Consider the following 18,039-nt stretch of genomic DNA (forward strand, 5'->3'; position numbering starts at 1 on the left):
AGAATTTTCTTGAGGATGTTCCAATTAATAAGCATGATAATTGTAAATTGAGCTGTGTGGGGCATCATGCAAATGAGTTTGAATGCAGAAATCTTATTTAAGTATGTAAAGGTTGTATTGAATAACTGGTAATGCTTTCAGTGCTTTCAGTGTACCCTGAGTTCACTGAATATGTGCATGGTGGTTTAATAAAAGTCCTACATTGTAAATGCCCTGAATGTGCTTAAATATATATTGGGAAAATAACCTTAGCTCAGAGTCCATTTTGCAGCTGCTCGGCAGCTTTTGATCTGATTACATAATTTTTCATCAGAAATCCTAAAATACTGTTTCTGAGTTCTTTACAAATAGATTTTATTTTGTCAATGCCAAAGAATTCTTTGCCATGGGGTGTACAAGAATTATCTTCAGTAGTCCTAAAAAATGGATGTTTTTAGCAGTTATCATTGAATCGGTTATTATCAAGGGTAACATACTGCGCTGTGTTGCCAAAGCATTTTAGGATATACAGTATGGAGGAAAAACAGAACACATAGAACGTCATGTAAAATATACATGAGGTTGTACTGTACTGTAAACTGACAGAATCTACAATGTTTCAACATAAACGTCAAGAAAACAAATTGCTAATGAAGAAAAAGTGTTACAAAAACTGCATCAGATGCCATAAATTGACGTCTCTATCACCTTGACACCTTCTTTCTCTCTCCTGCTCCCTCTCTCAGATGCTCCAGACGGTGGTGGGAAGGGCTCGGGCGGCGCTGCACCAATCAGCGATGAACTGGACATCTTTGGACCAATGGTCTCCAACCCACTCCCCTCATCCAACAATGCACAGCAAGCTCAGGTAGGACACATGAGCGCACGTACACATGCATGCACGCACACACGCACATGCACACGCACACGCACACACACTGGCTTTCATCTTCTGCTTATCACCACAGGCAGACTGCAACACAGGGAGTCTGTGGAGACTCCCATGATGCAAACACACATATACACACACACACAGGCATATTCACAAACACTCCATATCCCTCATACGTGCTGACACACACTCTCTGAGGATCATATCAAAGCAAACTGTCATAGACTTTCCTTCATTTAATTAATTTGACCAATGTCCTTCAAAGGAGGATAGAGAGAGAGAGAAAGAGAGAGCCTATCTGAGGAATAATGAACTGCAACAGTGAGAGAGCAGCTCTTTGCAAACTGTTAGGTGCATGTTTTTTAAACCTGATGCAGCTGGTCAGTTAACACATGGGTAAACAGTGATTGGCAATCTGAGCAAAGATTACTTGCACAAAGTAGCTTTATGTGTACTTATGTGAGTGTGCTACCCACAGCCCTACAACATGACAACTGGAGAAGGAACAATTGAGAAGGAATAAGCCAGACAGGGAGAGGTGGAGAGACATTTTGCTGCAAAACCTGATGACTCATGTTATCACGATATGATATGACAGTTTTCCAAAAAAGGCTCCTCTGATGTCACAGATTGCTCAGTTTCAGAGCGCCCTCATAAATGTTCAATGGGTAAGACGTCAGAGGGAAGTCCGTGACAGTCGGGACTCCTTGGTCTTCTTTAGTCTCCAAGTAGTTCAGTCAAAGCTTTGTGGTGTTTTCGGGCTCTGCTGCAGTATGAATCCTTCTCCACAAAGATGCACACCAGAGGGTTGTAGACTGTCAGGGTGGAGTCAATTCTGTTCAGTTCCTTCCAGAGGAGGTGAAACAGTCCCAGACTTGAATGTTTCACTGTTCGCCTGTTTACATACACCCTCCTGTTTATGCCATACATTTCTAACTTAGACTCATCAGTGGACAGAACTTTCTTCAGTGGAACTCTGGTATTCCAAGTGTTTGGCTCTGTGGTGAAGTTGCTTCTCTGCCCCTCAGTGAACTAAGCTTGATGTATTGATCTTCTGGTTGTTTGGTTACTTTAGTCTGCCTGACTGTGCTTTGGATACAGCTGATCCAGTGTCAGCAACGCATTTCACAGTTCCATGCACTGTTTCCTTAGAAACCTTGATAGCCTTGATTTTATGCCAAAAAATATAAATAAAAATATAATAGATATAATAAAACTATTTGACTTTTGATAACATGATTCATCGTTCAAATTATATCAAGGTTGAAGTGACAATATTATAATATTATAAGTTTAGTGATATTATTATAAGTTTTCAATAAGGTCTGATACTTTTGGACCACACTTTGTTTTGTACTGATGGATACAACAACACTTGAAAAAAAAGAGTAATGTGTATCAAGTCTGCCATTATTCTCTTTTTTAATGTAGGCTAAATTTGACTTTTATGACAGGTTTGACTTTTTGTATCCTGCCAGGGAGGATGCAACTGCGTCATTTCATTTGACTCTTTCATGCTGAAACGAAAATATCACAATCAGATTTGTGATTATGCCTGATACAAACAAACCCTGATCGACACGTTGTAGACTACACAAACACGGGCCCAGAGTTCATAGAAAATAGTCACGATTTGAATCGCAATTGCATCATCAGCCGAAATATCACAGATATAAACGAAGATGAACAAAGTGATGGAGTCCGATGAGTGTGCTCGGTCGTGTCTTTATTTTCTTGGTAAACAAAACAAAATGAGGCGCTTGTCTGAATAAGAAGAGAGAGGAAACAAAAGGGAAAAAAAAGTCTCTCAGTCCTTCAACGACTAGTTTCAAGGAAACAAAGCTGGTTGAATTAAACATTTCTTCAAGGAGCAGGGCTGACTTTAAAATGCTGTTGAGGCCTTTGACCTCGGCTTGGCTGGAAATGAGGACACACACATTCATGCAGGCGTATAGCATCCACTCAGAAGATGCTTCTTACAGGCAGCTGCACACCTGTAGTCACCAAATATACACATGCAAGAAACACAGAGACAAAGTGACATGCATTACATATGCTATGAGAGCGAAATACACACACACACACACACACACACACACACACACACACACATACATACACACACACACACACACACACACACACACACACACACACACACATACATACACACACACACACACACACACACACACACACACACACACACACACACACACACACACACACCTCTCAGCCTCCTGGGACTGGACCAGGCAGTGGCTCACTAGGGACCCAGGCATGAAGAACAATTATGAGCTGCTGTAACTGCAAGCTCCCCCTCTGCCATTGCCAGCCTCCCACTTACCCTCTAATCTCCCCTCCATGCTCACCTCCTCTGTGACTTCATCTGCCTCTGCTCTGCATCTGCCTCACACCTCTGCTCATCTCCATGTACCCATTAATCCCAAATTCTCCTCCTCGGTCCTCTTTATTCTCCTCTGTGAAGCCCTAGTTTGGTCACTGGTGATGTGAGGTAACACTGCAGTCCCCCTTTGGCCAATCATGAATGTCTTCCAACACTTCCACATTAAATTAACTTATCGGCAGAGGTCCATTCATTTTCTGGAGCGTTATGCATCACTCATGCCACATGGGAATTACCATGATTACTGTACCAAGCTGAATTACGATTGGGAATCTTTGACTTTTTGTAAGCTCCACAATTGCCAGCTTAGCTAGTCGCTTGAAAAGGCAAACGAATATGAATGGCTCGCTCTTCCATAAGGCTTCCAAACCACATTCAATGGATATAGCATTATATCAATATTGTTTTTGACACCACAATCATACAACTGTCTTGGGTTGTCAGTCTCATAAGATGTCAAACTCAAAAGTTGCACAAATTGTTTTGAATATATGGTTTGACAGAAAAATTAACGTTGTAGAAATTGACTGCCTTGATAAACATGTTCTTTACAAGTGCATGTAAACCGTTGACCACAACTGTAGAGTGGGTGTTGTATGCTGTGCAGTCAAGATAGTTTGGTATTGACCATATTATTGCTTAAGGATAATATTGTGGGCTTTCAAGCTTTGGATGTGCTCCCATGTCAAACATTGGAGTTACCACTGCTGCAACATCTCACCACAGCTTTCTGAAACTGTTTTGTCTAGTTGTGAATCTTTTGTTTCTTTCCCTGCCTCTGGCTGGGGCACCATGTGGGTCAAGTATGGCCCATCCTTACCCTGCTCTCTGGAAGAGGACCAGGCTGCTGCTCAATGCTTCTCCATTAACTTATCTCATTATGCAAGGATACAGTCAGGTCCTCCACATGCAATCTAAGTACAACTCACCATAACTGAAATACTGCATACTTCAATAGAACTGGCAGTGAAGAAACTGACTGAGTACCACCAAGTGCAGGACTCACAATAACTAGCAATTTCCTTTTGACAGTAAAGACAAATCAGCCTACACATCCTTTTGCTTTTAACTCCAAGTAGCCTCAGACTTTTTCCTTGGTAGGTTGCCCTTCAGTTGGAATGATTCCTGAGAGCAGTTCTTCACTGGCATTTCTGATTGGCTGCTGTTTGTGTTCAATAACGAGACCCAATTCAAAGAATGTTCACAGGGCTTTTCTTTTCTTTCAGTGATATACCAACACAGAATAGCAATCATCATTAATATTCAGGGAAGATAATTGGCCTACACTTTATTTGATGGGTGGTGGTAAAGGATCCATGTAGTGGACAGCGGACTCTGCCCAAAAACATTTGAAAACCACTGAATTAACCTTTTGCATCGCATATCCAAGTAACTCATTGAGCATACTTCTATGGTAAACATTTAAAAAGTGTTATAGAATACATAATCTTGTGCATAGTGTAATACTAAGGCTTATGAGCTCAACCATGCAATACAAACACAAAGCTGTTCTTTTATTGTAGTTGATGTTTAAACTTTTGACCTTTGGATGAGGACTTTTTAGGACATTAAGCTTTTAACTTTTTTAAGATCATTAATTTTATTTATTTTCATTCACACAGTTTAGAGTGACAGGGCAATTGCACATGAATAATATTTCTGTAAATGTGTTTACAGAAATGTTATTCATGTGCAATCTCCCTGTCACATTTCTGTAAATGTGTCAGTTTAGCCATCTGGTCTGATTTTCAGTAGTAGTCCCTGGGCAGCTATATACATTAAAAATTAACCTGACAAGGCACATATGAAACTTTTAAAAGAAAAGATGATGGTACATAAAACACAAAACAAAGCAAAAATGGTGAAAAGGCACTCATTATCTCAATCATTTACTTCAGTCCCATTTGTCCAATTTTTTAAGACATCAACCTACACACTCCCCTCGTCATTGTCCCAAAGACGACAATTGCACCCATTATTGGTGCATTTGGCTGCAGTATCCTAAAACTGTTTAAAGTTGTAGAAGGCTAAATATCTTCTGATTGATTAGTCCATTAGGATAGAGTGTTGCATCATTCTAGACTTGATGTGTGAGATAATATCGTTGATATTAGGTAGTTTTTCTTCCCTCATTGTGATGTTCTCCCCTCTCTCGTGCCTACACCTGAGACCAGTTCTTTTTCTCACTGTTTTTTACGCTCCATTATTCCCTCTATATATCTTCCCTCTCCCCTGTCCTTCCTTTTTTCCTCCCCCCTCACCACTGTCACTCACCATTCATTCTCTCACATGAATATATTTTCCTTGAATCTGCACATACAGCACTGCTCCTCCTCGTCCTTCATATGTCCTTTTGCTACTCTCTTCTACGTTCCTTGCCTCCTTCCTGTAACATCCCTCCACTCATATTTCTTTTCTTACCTGGAGCCTCTTTAATCAGTGTTAGGTATGTTCAAATATATGCATGAATCAGACTCACTGTACAAGCATTTCTAAGTGGGATTTATGAACTCGGATTTATGATTAAAAGTGCATAAATTAAAATGCAGCCAAGACCATGCTGGCGTTCAACACCAAGAGGGAAAAAAGGGAATTGAATGATGAAATGAATATGCTTTTTTAAAGTACATTTTGCAGGAATGTACTAGCATACAATCGAGAATGAGAATATGAAAACTGTGTAAACTGTGTGTGGAGTTTGTCTTTGCGATGTAGGTTATATAGGTTTAGAATTTTAGATTATAGATACAAAAAGCAAAAGCCAGACTATGTGTGAAATTGTGATGAAAAACTCTGTTTGATGTATGATGTCCATTGGACACCACCATTCTCCAGAAGTGGACAAAGAGGCAAGACTGGAATTTGAATCGCCACAACCCCCCTGCTTATAGGTGATGTACTGGGGATTGGTCGGCGCTTGTTATTTCCTTGTTGTCTGTTTTGAAGTAGGCAAACAGTAAAACAGCCAGCTGGTAACAAATAATATCATACTACAGCTTAACAGTACACAAACATATGTTTTTGAAATCATTTTACGCAGAAATCGGCAGTGTGGGAACTGAAACTTGGTGTGTAGTTTATCAACTCTGCCGGTTTAGACACTTTGATTGGAGTTTGGTGAGTCTCTTCTCACTCAATCACAGAGGGAGACGGAGAGACAGTGAAAAGCACCACTCTGTGGAGATTTACCACAAATTCACAGCGCCACAGTAGCTCAGTCTATAGAGCATGTGTCCCATGTATAAGTTCTGTGTCCTCGCTGCCAAGTCGCAGGGTTTCAAGATCGACCTGTGGCCCTTTGCTGCAACCCCCCCCCCAATCCTGTTTCCTGTCATCTCTCAAGCTGTCCTAGAATGAAGCCATAGTGTAGCAGCCAATTGTTGTCAGTATAAAAACTGCCTTTGTCCAGTGGTAGATCAACTCAATCAAAGGGAGAGACAGAGGGGACAGTGGCGCTCTGTCTCAAGGTCTGACTACACCCTATGTGTCTGTCGATGCCAACCAATCTTTAGTTGATTCAACAGCCTCTGGGATGAGGCATAACGGAGACATGTTGATTTGCATATCCTGCCATCGTTGTAGCGGTACAAAGCTAACAGAAAATCTTGTTGGCAGACTTAAAGTAACTGTAATCTGTAATCTTTGTTGTTTTCCACCACTGTTTCTCAGATGAAATCATAACTTACACATGTGATCCATGGACAGGCCTTTGTACTGTTATCAGTCGTTGGATAAAGAGTGACTCGTCCACTGCAGCAGTGCCAGGCTATCTGTTACGGCCATGGACTGTTACATAGCACTTCATAGACAGCAAGTGATTGCTCCACAGCGGCTGTTTGATAGCAGACAGGCTGCTCTCACATGGCTCTCTGCCTGTGGCAGCCCTGTCTGTCTTGTAGACTCTGTTATTTGAATGTCAAACAGGACATATTGTTTCCCCCACGGTCCTCTCTATTCAGAGAAATGGAGTTCACTGCAGCTCTCACAGCCAGGACTGTCTTATTCTCCCTGTGTTAATACACACCAAGGTCGAAACACGCTTCTGACATGTTGCCTTCGAACTCGCCAGGAGAGATCTGGCTCGTCTTCGCCTCGGCCATGTCTGGTGGGATGTACAGACTTTCACTGACATCTCCCACAGCATTCAAAGTGAAGACAGTTATGCGGATGACAACTGCTCCTGCCTTTGGTGTGAAGGTTAGCTTGTGTTTGTTTGCAATCAACAAGTCAAACCAAACGGCGTGTGATCATTTCTGCTTCCTAGAGGAAGACACCCATTGGTCTCTCAGATGTATATATGTGCGTCTCCTGATCCCTTTGCTGTGCAGCTTCACGCTCCCACAAGGAAACTCATAAACTCACTCACTGGCAGCACCAACCTTTCCGTTTTCAGATAACTTCTTTCCTCCCCTATACATACAAGCAGTACACACAAGGGCGCAGTTTTGACAGTCAGCACACATCCACCTAACCTCGGACGCACACACACACACACACAGCGGGCTGAATTTGGGATTCAGCAGGCGGATATTGCTTTACAGCTGTGATTAGCTGGGTGCGTGAAGAAAGAGGAAGCTGGCAGCCTGCTGATTCGTGCAGCTATTAACCGGCATCGGGGAGCGCTCGCCTATCTGCGAATACGTCAATTACAAAAATACGATTACAGCCTTGTAGGAGGGGGAGGATTTGTGTTATCCCCAGCTTCTTCTCTCTCTCTCTCTCTCTCTCTCTCTCTCTCTCTCTCTCTCTCTCTCTCTCTCTCTCTCTCTCTCTCTCTCTCTCTCTCTCTCTCTCTCTCTCTCTCTCTCTCTCTCTCTCTCGTTTACACACACACACGTGCACACACACTCTATCTATACATTGTCCTCCGTCTCTCATTCTGTCATCCATCCCACCCCATTTAGTTTCTGATCAATTTAACCAAAAAAACTCAAAAGAATGTAAGAGGCACTGAAAAAAGCAAGAGACTGATGGAAGGAGGGAGAAAGTGTCATGGATGAGACAAAGTGCAGAAGAACTAGTTAGGAAAAGAGGGATGAGTGGGCTGAGAGCAGGTTAGGAGAGGAATGAATAAAAAAGTAAAGGTGGAGGATAAGGTCAGGGTCACGAGAAGCGCTGGCTTGAATCACCTCCACCAACCTTATTTCTGTTCTTTTCCTAAAGCTGAGAGGTTAACGTAGGTCACCCACACTGTAAGTAATCAATAGTGGACCTAGGGTCAGATTTACTGAGGCTTCCGAGTCTAATGAAATGAGACAAATTCTGTCCATGCCCCAAACACACACGTATTAAACTGACGCAGCAGGCTGAAGTGGCAGTTTGTGCGTCATTTGTGTCTTCAAGGTGCGTCTCTCCCTTCACTGCATGGGCTTTTAAGAGAGGATTATGCAAATAATAGGAGACTGATTATGTATTTCACTGGATTTACTGAGGTCACACTGTTTCACACTGTCATATTTGTGTGGAAGATTCACTGCGGCTGAAAAGGAGGCGTAAACATAGTGCAAATGGGATTTACGAGAGCCACAAGGAAGATTGTGTCGATGAAAAGAAACTAAGATTAATTATGAAAAAAAAAGAATAATTAGGCTTTTATTAAAGAACACGGTATCTGATTACTGTAACACAGGAGTTTTTGTTGCGTTCATCAAACTTGCATTTGAACTTGACCATCAGTTAACGTGGAATCAGTGCCGACTATTGCCAATGTGAAATTGTAGCACAAAGCCTTTTGTGGCCTCAGAGGAAGCTGCGTGTAATCTGAGCTGGTCGCCTACAGTGATGTCACTCAGTGACTAAGTTGCATTAAGGGTAATGTAGGCAAACTTTTTGAAAAGGAAGAAGAATTCTTGGAATAAAAAAGGTGATGACTCTGGTTTTGCTGTGTTGATTTTGATTATTGTTTTTTAAACTGTCCATAATGACAAAATGTATTATTAAGTTGGTAACTTGCATAAGATTGGCAGCAAAGAAAATACCAATTGTTTTCACTTTGCATTGATTCTTTGGGCCAGTGAGGGGCGTCACCACCAGCCGTAAATTCAACATTAATTTGGAGTCACTTTTTGTGGCATCTTGTCCAGACACCATCTCTTTTTAGCTCCATTTAGCACCAACTTTTGGGAAGTGTTGGGCCGATAAAATTTAGGTTGCTGAAATATTCAGTTGAGCTGAGAGCAGCTGCAGTTTGGTGATAATTCTTCATAGGTTCATTGCTAAAAGTGACTCATTTCACACTAAATGTAGTCATTTATTTTATTGTTATTTAAAACTTTTATTGCGGTTTTAAAGTTCAGGGCAGGAGTACTCCACATGCATTGAAGCTATACTAAATGTTCAGTTTTAATTAGGAACAACAGTTCTAACTGGCATGGTTTCTAGCCCAACCAAGTTTTGTGCCGCGACAGTGTACTTGTATTTTTGAAAAATGTACATGGTGCAAATCAAAATACATCAGAGACCAACACTACCAAAATGAACATAAATTCGAAGCTTCTGTGCAAGTGCTTTGTGTGTTGTGTTTGAGGACTAGGTAGCACAAAAGAGGGAAGGGAACAAGGGACAATAAATGATTGAGAGAGGAATGAGAGAGAGTATGAAGGAAGGAGGATGGGAGGAAGAAATGAAGAGATGAGGGGATGAGTGACGTATGATTGAAGAAGGCGTGGGTAGAAAGAGACAAACGAGAAAAAGTCGAGGCAGGTAAAGAGATGATGAGGTAATGAATTCACCAGCAGCTGATTCCTTCCTCGTTGTTATGTGCCTCAGTCTTTCATTCCTTCTTTCCATCATGTTTCCTTACTGGCACCCCTCTCCCTCCCTGAATTCAGATTTCCAAGGCGAGCTTTGCTTTTGTTTTCTGTAAATTAGCACAAATCCTTTAACACACACATGCACACAAACACGCGCAACAAGCCTAGTGTGGTTTTTTAAAGCCACAGATGGTCTATCAGAGGGGAGTGCATGAGTGTTTCAAGCAGTGATGGAAAACTGTAGGGAGGCAGATCTAGTCTATTGTGTGTGTGTGTGTGTGTTTGTGTGCGTGTGTGTGTGTGCGTGCGTGTGCATGCGTGTGTGTGTGTGTGTGTGTGTGTGTGGACTTGGCTGTAGAGGTCTATGAATAGCGACAGTGAGGAAAAGGCTGTCAGAGTGGTAATTCAGAGCTCTGGCTGCACACATCAACACCAACATTGGCTGAGAAGAATGGAGCCTTGTTGAAGAGACTTTCTATTACACAATGTGCTGCAAGGAGCCACATAGCACATCACACACTATGCGGACGGTGTGTGTGTTGCCCTTCTCAATGAGACTGAGTAAGCCGAAAAAAAAAGATAGATGCACATGTTACATACTCTACTAAAATGTTCTCATCCGTAAGACGTGAAGCTAAACCGTTCCATCGCTGCATTTTTTAGTTTGCGTGCCACCAGTTTGGCTTTGGCAAGAAATCTGTTGGATCACTTCGCAGTTTCTTTCAGTGCAATTGGAGCTAATGCTCCTGGAGTGTCTGGCAGTCACAGACGGTGGAATCAGTGAAAGGCCAACAGAAAATGTTTAGTCGTAAGCAACCGCATTCCTGCCAAAAGAGTCTTCAACTCGTGCACCAGTGCGAGGTTAAGGCCAATGAATATCTCCTCCCTCTCATTCTTTTCACATACTTTGACACTGATTCCAAACAATGATATCACCTTTTTTCAAAGACCACTACCGTATATTCTATGATATATATTGTAAGTCAGATGGTAGGACAGGTCAGTCATTAGTTGCAGGGTGGGTGGTTTGATCTGTGGGTGCTTTCCGTTTTCCAATTTCCGATGTGGATGAAAATTGGAGAATAAAAAGTTGCCAAATGAACATGATATTGTGTCCAAGTGACTCCCAAACGGTTTTGTATCGCCCCCATTGAAAGCTAATTACACATTGTTATTATCACAGGACTGCTGTTTCTTCCCCAAATGAGTCAGATTCAGAGAACTTTTCGCAACAGATCTTTTGAACTCTGTCATAGCATGAAAAGAGCAGGTAGGACTAGTGACATTAACAAAGGCTTCGTTCCAGCAATTAATGCAGTGCAGTACAACAACTCCATGTTGATGATTACATTCAGAGTTTCACATGTACAAATGTCTGCTGTGAAAACAGTCTGCTCAATTTCACTTTCACTCAACCATTATTATTATTGTTATTATTTTAAATTTGCATTAAGTGCTGAGACACATTTTTGGTTTAGTGCAACATTTTCACTGTGAATTAATGTTGCCAGAAATAACAGATGTGCTCTGTGACACCTGCACTGCTATGGTGCCCACATCAGCCCTCTTCTCCAGATGTAAACCAATTTACATGCTGCTGTTCCTCACACACAGTAAACAAGCCCAGCTATATTTATCTTTTAATAAAACATCCATGCCCTAAATGTTGGGTTAGTTTTTCCAGATGGAGTCGAACGTTAGTTTTTTTCAAGGTATTGTATTAATATTTAAAATCAGTATTTTAAAAAACTATGAAATATGCAGAATAAAAGACTTATGGTAGGATTTAGGAAACAGTGACATAAAAAAAAATTCTCCAATTATTCCAATCTCATATTGCTAGTTATAGGTACTCTTATCGTTTCTTTTTCATTATGATATTGTTGCTTTTAGACAGAATAAATTCAAAACAGGAATAGACTTTGATGTCTTAAATACAACAACATGGTTTCTAGAGCAGCAACAATAATGTTTGCAACTGCAAAGTCACTATAAACTCATTCATATCTCTGTGGAAACCGATCAGAACTGTCAATAAAATAAATGATATTCCTGTAATCAAAATACTGACTGAAGTTTGTAAAGAAGTAAGAACACGGTCGTCAGTCAGCATGAGTTCTCTTCCCTTCTGCTGAGGTGATTCACAGCCTGCGTGTACTGCTGGTCGAGGGAGGAGGGGCTGGTTTTATCACAGCCAGCAGCTGAGCTCAAAAGAATTAGCCAAATTTTCTACAAAGATTCTGTTTTTTTTGTCCAACACTTTGCTTTAGCCGGGCGAGCACACTGTGCCTGTGCACAACGGTGGCTGTGGATGAGGGTATGCGGACAGAGCGGGTTAAAGTATTGCCCTCTGCGTGTTAACATGTTCATGCTCGTTGAGCAGGTGCATCGATAATCTATTTGCATTTTTACTTGCGAGGGTTTTACTGCACTCACAGTAATGATCATTGTTGCTGTCAGCTCGAGCACGCTTGGAGTTATCCTCGCCCGGTTCACTTCACTGTCTCCACTGGCGCCTCTCTGCTCGGCTGACTTCACTCCCCGTGAGTGCATGTGGAGGCTCTCAGCAGAGGAGAGGGCCACAACAACGTGGTAATAAATTACACCAGGACGTCCAAAAGTACAGATAAACGAACCATTACCGTCGGAAATTATCAATACAGTCTGTTAATAATTTAGCCCCGGGGCCCCTTTTATATTGAGTTTTGGTAGCCTTCCCTACTTAATGCAATGTTAATTACAGTTCTCGCCACCTCCGAGCACTTTCCGTTGGTTAACATTCCACATGTTGCCGCGACCTTCCTGAACCAGTCTGGATGACGGTCTTATCACACAGGCTCAGAGCCGGTCTGACTCATGGCCGTCCATTCTACCAATGTGGCTCCGTGAAGGGAGCTGAATGGCTGACGATTACTGCAGTTTGGGGGGGATTTGAAGTCTGTTAAATGTATTTTTCAACTTTGCGAACAAGCTTAGCGGCAAATAGGCTTAGCTCCTTGATTGAGTCATGTTATATAGCTGGCTGACATCAGACTGATCAGGTGTGGACAGTTTGCCGCCTTCTCTCACCTTCTATTCACTCCGGGAGGAAGTATCACGCTAATGTGCTGCAGCTATTTATAGGAAGGAAGCTCCATCCTGCCTCCGTCAACACCCGGCTCACTTCAAGCAGCTTCAGTTGAAAGAAAGTGGACCCTGAGAGCGTGCGTGTTGTGCTGGCATGATTAGCTATCCGTTTTTTTCACCATGGCTATGCTTATTCCTTCATCTGCCCCTCTCAACTCGTCCTCTCTCTTTCCTTTTTTCTCTCTCTCTCTCTGGCTCCTTTCTGTATCACTTTTTTCTTTGTTTTGTCCTCCCTACCTTGCTCTCCTCCGTTCTCTTGCATCCTTCCATTCCCTTCCTATCCCTGTCCTTTTACTTCCTTCATCCCTTTTCTTTCTCTTACTTGACTTGCTTCCTCTCTCCTCCTTTTCTTCTACATTCTTTCCTCTTTCCCCTCCGTCCTTCTGTTCTCTTCCTCTCTTCCTTTGCCTCCCTGCTCTCCTCCTTCCTGTCTTCTTGTCAAAGGAAGTCAGCAGAGGGGGAGCAGAGCTGCCTGCTAAGCAGCTGAGCACAACACACTCACAAAGTTCTTTGTTTGTTTGAGTGTGTGTGTGTGTGTGTGTGTGTGTGTGTGTGTGTGTGTGTGTGTGTGTGTGCGTGTGTGTGCATGCGTGCGCATGGGCTTGTACAACTGAGTATTATGTTTTTTGTTTCTGTGTGACTAATAGAGTGTGTGATGTGTGTGTGATTGATTGGTTGTGAATGAAATGTTCCCTTATTCACCTGTGTGTGTGTGTGTGCATGTGTGCGTGTGTGTGTTGCAGGAGCCACTGTTTATCACACAGTCTCTCCTTATCTTATTCGTGAAGTCCAGCCAACTATCGCCTCCCTCTTTCCCTCTCCATTCTCTCGCTCTCTCCCTCACACACACACACACACACAAACACACACCTGTACAGAGCTCTTAAGCAGGTGTTACTTTTTTTGTCAGCTACATCCATTAGACATAATGGGTGTGCGCCTGAAAGGTTTTTGTTAAAAAAAAGGAAAAAATGCATATGAAGGAGACTGTGTGCGTGCATGCGTGTGTGTGTGTGTGTGTGTGTGTCCTGTCTGCAGCAGTTCATGTCTACCTCTCTATGCAGCGGCCTAATTAATGTCATCTGTCTCACTTATGGTGACATAGCCTCTTCTCTGTTGTCTCCTCCATGCTTTTCTCTCCTTTCCTGTCCTTTATTCAGTTCCTGCTCTCCCCGCTTTATTTTTATCGTATCTTTTCCTATACCCTCTCTCCTGTTTAGCTGCCTTGTCCCATCGTTTTCTCATCCCAACACACACAGTATGTATGTCTGAATATACTCCCTGTTTGGATTCTGTGTTATGTTGCCTCTATCAATAATATAACGGGCAATTAGTTAATTAGACTTTATGAAACTCATGAAATGACCAGTCTAAGAGAAACACATCCAAGAATTAAAGGTGCAATATGTCAGAATTGGCCACCTGTCAAATCTTACAGAACATGCAAAACAAATGGATGGCAGCATATGACCATAGAAACATAGTTAGCTATTTACCTCAGTTAGCCGTGCAGCTAGCTGTGCGGAAAGGGAGCTCGGGGACCAGTCGAGCCTCTGTGTTTACACTTCTATCACAGGAGCTTTGGGCCGGGGCTGGCCAGGGCTAGCTGGTTAGCAAGCGAACTTCAATAGATATCTGTGTCAAAACTGCTTCTTATTCACCTTCTGCTTTTGAACATTTTCATCAACTCTTACATAGCTTACATATTAAGCCTTGCGTATTGCTCCTTTAAGTGTTGAAATGAGTACCAATAGCTGTCTGATGAGATTTCTATTCCGTTATATTCCCTATTCTTTGTTGTTATATCCTCAGATTCAAATCACAATTTTACTTTGCACTTTTGATTGTTAAAATTCTTGTGCAGTTGCATAAACAATTAACATCTGCTTGATAGAACCGCAAAGTAAAGGTTAAATAGTCTGACTTAGTACAGTTGGACAAGGTACACGTATATTGTGTTGAATTTATCACTAGAAGGAAATTAAGAGTGGGTGAACTTTTTACAAGAACATATTAAAATGGAACTGGTTAAGAAAACAAGAGCCCAACATATGATAGAATATTTTAAATATGTTTGTAATATAAGCCTTTTTCAAATGGCCTGGTCCTCATTGCTGATAAGGTGAATGAAGACTCCAGACACCCTTAGAATTATTTTTCATCATCTTGAAAAATCAAATTAAATCCTAAGTGTTTGAAAAAAGGTCTTGTTTTGGTATCAAAAAATTCAAGCTGGCCCATCTTCTGGCATATCCAGCTCTGCATGCACTGTGCTGTAAGGTGACCAAGAGCAGGTGCTTTATACGCCATCAGATCAAAATGTGTTTGGGTGAAGCTTTACATATTTCATGACATTTCTCTTTATCCTTCCCCACCCCCCTCTGTGTCCCTGACAGTCTGGTTCCAGTACAGCACCTCAGCAGGCAGACCCCTCCACCTCCTCCTCTGCCTCCTCCTCCACCTCCACCACCACGACCACAAAGGCGGAGCAGAAGAAGCTTTTATCTAAAGACTCCATCCTGTCTCTGTACGCCAGCAGCTCAGTGGGCAGTCAGCCGCAGAGCCAGCAACAGCCTGCTCCAGGACAAGGTAACACACTCATGCACACACACAAGCAGCATCTTTATTAACCCTCTGTCATCCATATTGAAACAGTTGATCGTCCCGTACAGCTCCTACATCAGTTATGTAGAGAAACGGACAAGCTTAAATGCAGCAGTTTATCTAAACTTTTAAGCACGTACTCCTTCAGCTTGGTTAGGATATATTCTGTTCAGCTACAGAAAATAAACAAAGCATGCAAAGGTTTATAGTGTTCAAATGACCTTTTTGTAAATCTCAGCTGCTCAACCAAAGCTATCATACTGTAGTTTAAAGCTAATGTGCAACAAACTCCGCCCCCACACCAGGTAGCATCTTACCTATCAATATAAAACGTTTTTTCTACTTCAAAAGGCAACAAATAAGGTTGATCTTCACTTGGCCTTATCTTGATGGCCTCAAAGGATGTGCTGATGCTCACAGCAAAAAAATCAGCGGAATATCATACAAAGCTAATCTGTAGCAAACAGGGGATTCGTGTATGAGCCAGCAGTGTTGGGCTCATACACAAATCTAAAACTGCAAATCTAAAACTGCAATTATCAGTATTATTTTTAATGTTAACAAATGAAACAGCTATGAAAGGTGTCTCTGTAAAATTAACCCACAAACAATTACCATCTCACACCTCTGCAATCCCTATCAGCTTTGCGGTGCATTTAGGCATCATTCATTTAATTGCTTTGGTTTTTACGACTGGCAGCTTAATTGCTTTGGTTCCGTCTCACCACACTCATCATCATCGTTGCCAGCAGCAGGCCGCCGCTTTCACCGAAAAAGTTCTGCTCCACAGTTCATTACTGCCCATCACCAAACAGCAGTAAAAGCAGAGTTGGCAATCAGCAGGTGAACACCGTGCAACATTTATTGGCTGAAAGTCTAATATTTTCCTCAGGAGTTGGTGGAGACCAAAACAGAGCCAAAAGGAGAGTAAATATTGAACTTCCATTGCAGTTTTTTGAGAAAAAATGTCACATAGCTCAACCCCTTATAACCACCAGTGATAGAAAAATTATGTGATACACTAACATGCTAGATGGTTTGTAACACGAAATCTGGAAAGGCATCACTAAAAACTACTTGGAAAAGAGCTGGCACTTACTGTGCAAATAATACTTGGACTAACCATCAGTCCATCACTGTCTATAACAAGCTCATTTCCACCAATACACGGTAGCAGAGCTCTACCTGATGCTGTAGCAGCCATGCTTACCTCTTGAGGAACCGCTTTTGTTGTTCCCCAAACAAACTGTTGTTTGTCTCGCTGGTATTCGCACCTAAACCATGACCGTAGCTGCCAGCACTGATTGGTTCACGTGATCTCACAATCCAGCTGCCTCGTAATGGAAAAACGTGGCGCCATTTCATCTAACGAAACCTTACGAGACAGACCAGAATGAAAATCTAAGTCCTGATTTGAAAGAAATGGTATTCTCGTAGTATTAATATTGATTATTACTCTGTTGTATGAGTAATAGATTAGTTACTGAATGCCTAATAACTTGATAATTGTCTTGATAGTGATCACAAATAGCAGCCAATCAACAATCAAAAGACAACCTACCAAGGCTACTGGGAATAAAGCAGAGACATATGTAGGCTATCCTGTCTTCTGGGTCTAATTAGCTATCTATCGAACTATTCACTGCAGGGTTAAAGAGAAGTTATTTTCAGCCTAGAGCACTGTGCTTGGACTGCATGTTGGGGACCTGGCTGAATCCCTGCTCAACACAATGTGTTGTTGTGAAAGCACAACAACAAAACAGAAGAAATGTAATAGCAGATGGTTTGTTTTTTCCTATCTTTTGCGTGATCTTGTGGGCCCTCAGACTTACCTTGGGACAGCTGTGGGGCTGCCGATCCCCAGGTTGGGACAGTCATGGGTTGATGCTGTTTGAATGCAATACAAAGAAATATAAAACATATTGTGCCTTGCTCGGAGCTTAGATGTGTTGTACGTGAAGAATGTGAACAAACAGTATACCCCCGCCCCTGCTTTAATAAGCATACAGTACATACAGTACCATAACATAAGTGAGACACTCAGACGTAGGTGTTTGTGCACAAACAGAGACGCACACCTACACACTTTCACACATACATCAGAGGAGAGATGCATCATAAAAATGGAGGAGAGTGAAGGCAGATGAAAGGTCAGTGTACTGAAAAGCAGGCAGGTCCGCTCCACGCTGCATTTACCAGAGTCCCACTGCAGCAGTAAAAATAGAGAAGTGTCTGCAGGTTCACACTCATCTCACAGTTATTATGTGGAAAGACTGAAG

General features: G+C 42.0%; 1 protein-coding gene across 4 annotated transcripts in view; it reads left to right on the top strand.

Annotated features, from left to right (window-relative positions):
* Positions 1–18,039, top strand: part of LOC119033208 (stromal membrane-associated protein 1-like) — an 85,700-nt gene that overhangs the window by 61,451 nt on the left and 6,210 nt on the right. For all 4 annotated transcript variants that reach the window (XM_037123002.1, XM_037123003.1, XM_037123005.1 and 1 more), the window contains 2 exons: positions 726–847; positions 15,553–15,745. In XM_037123002.1, coding sequence (XP_036978897.1) covers positions 726–847; positions 15,553–15,745 — 315 coding nt within the window. The remainder of the gene's footprint in view (positions 1–725; positions 848–15,552; positions 15,746–18,039) is intronic.

This window comes from Acanthopagrus latus, chromosome 15 (genome assembly GCF_904848185.1).
Source record: "Acanthopagrus latus isolate v.2019 chromosome 15, fAcaLat1.1, whole genome shotgun sequence".
NCBI lineage: Eukaryota > Metazoa > Chordata > Actinopteri > Spariformes > Sparidae > Acanthopagrus > Acanthopagrus latus.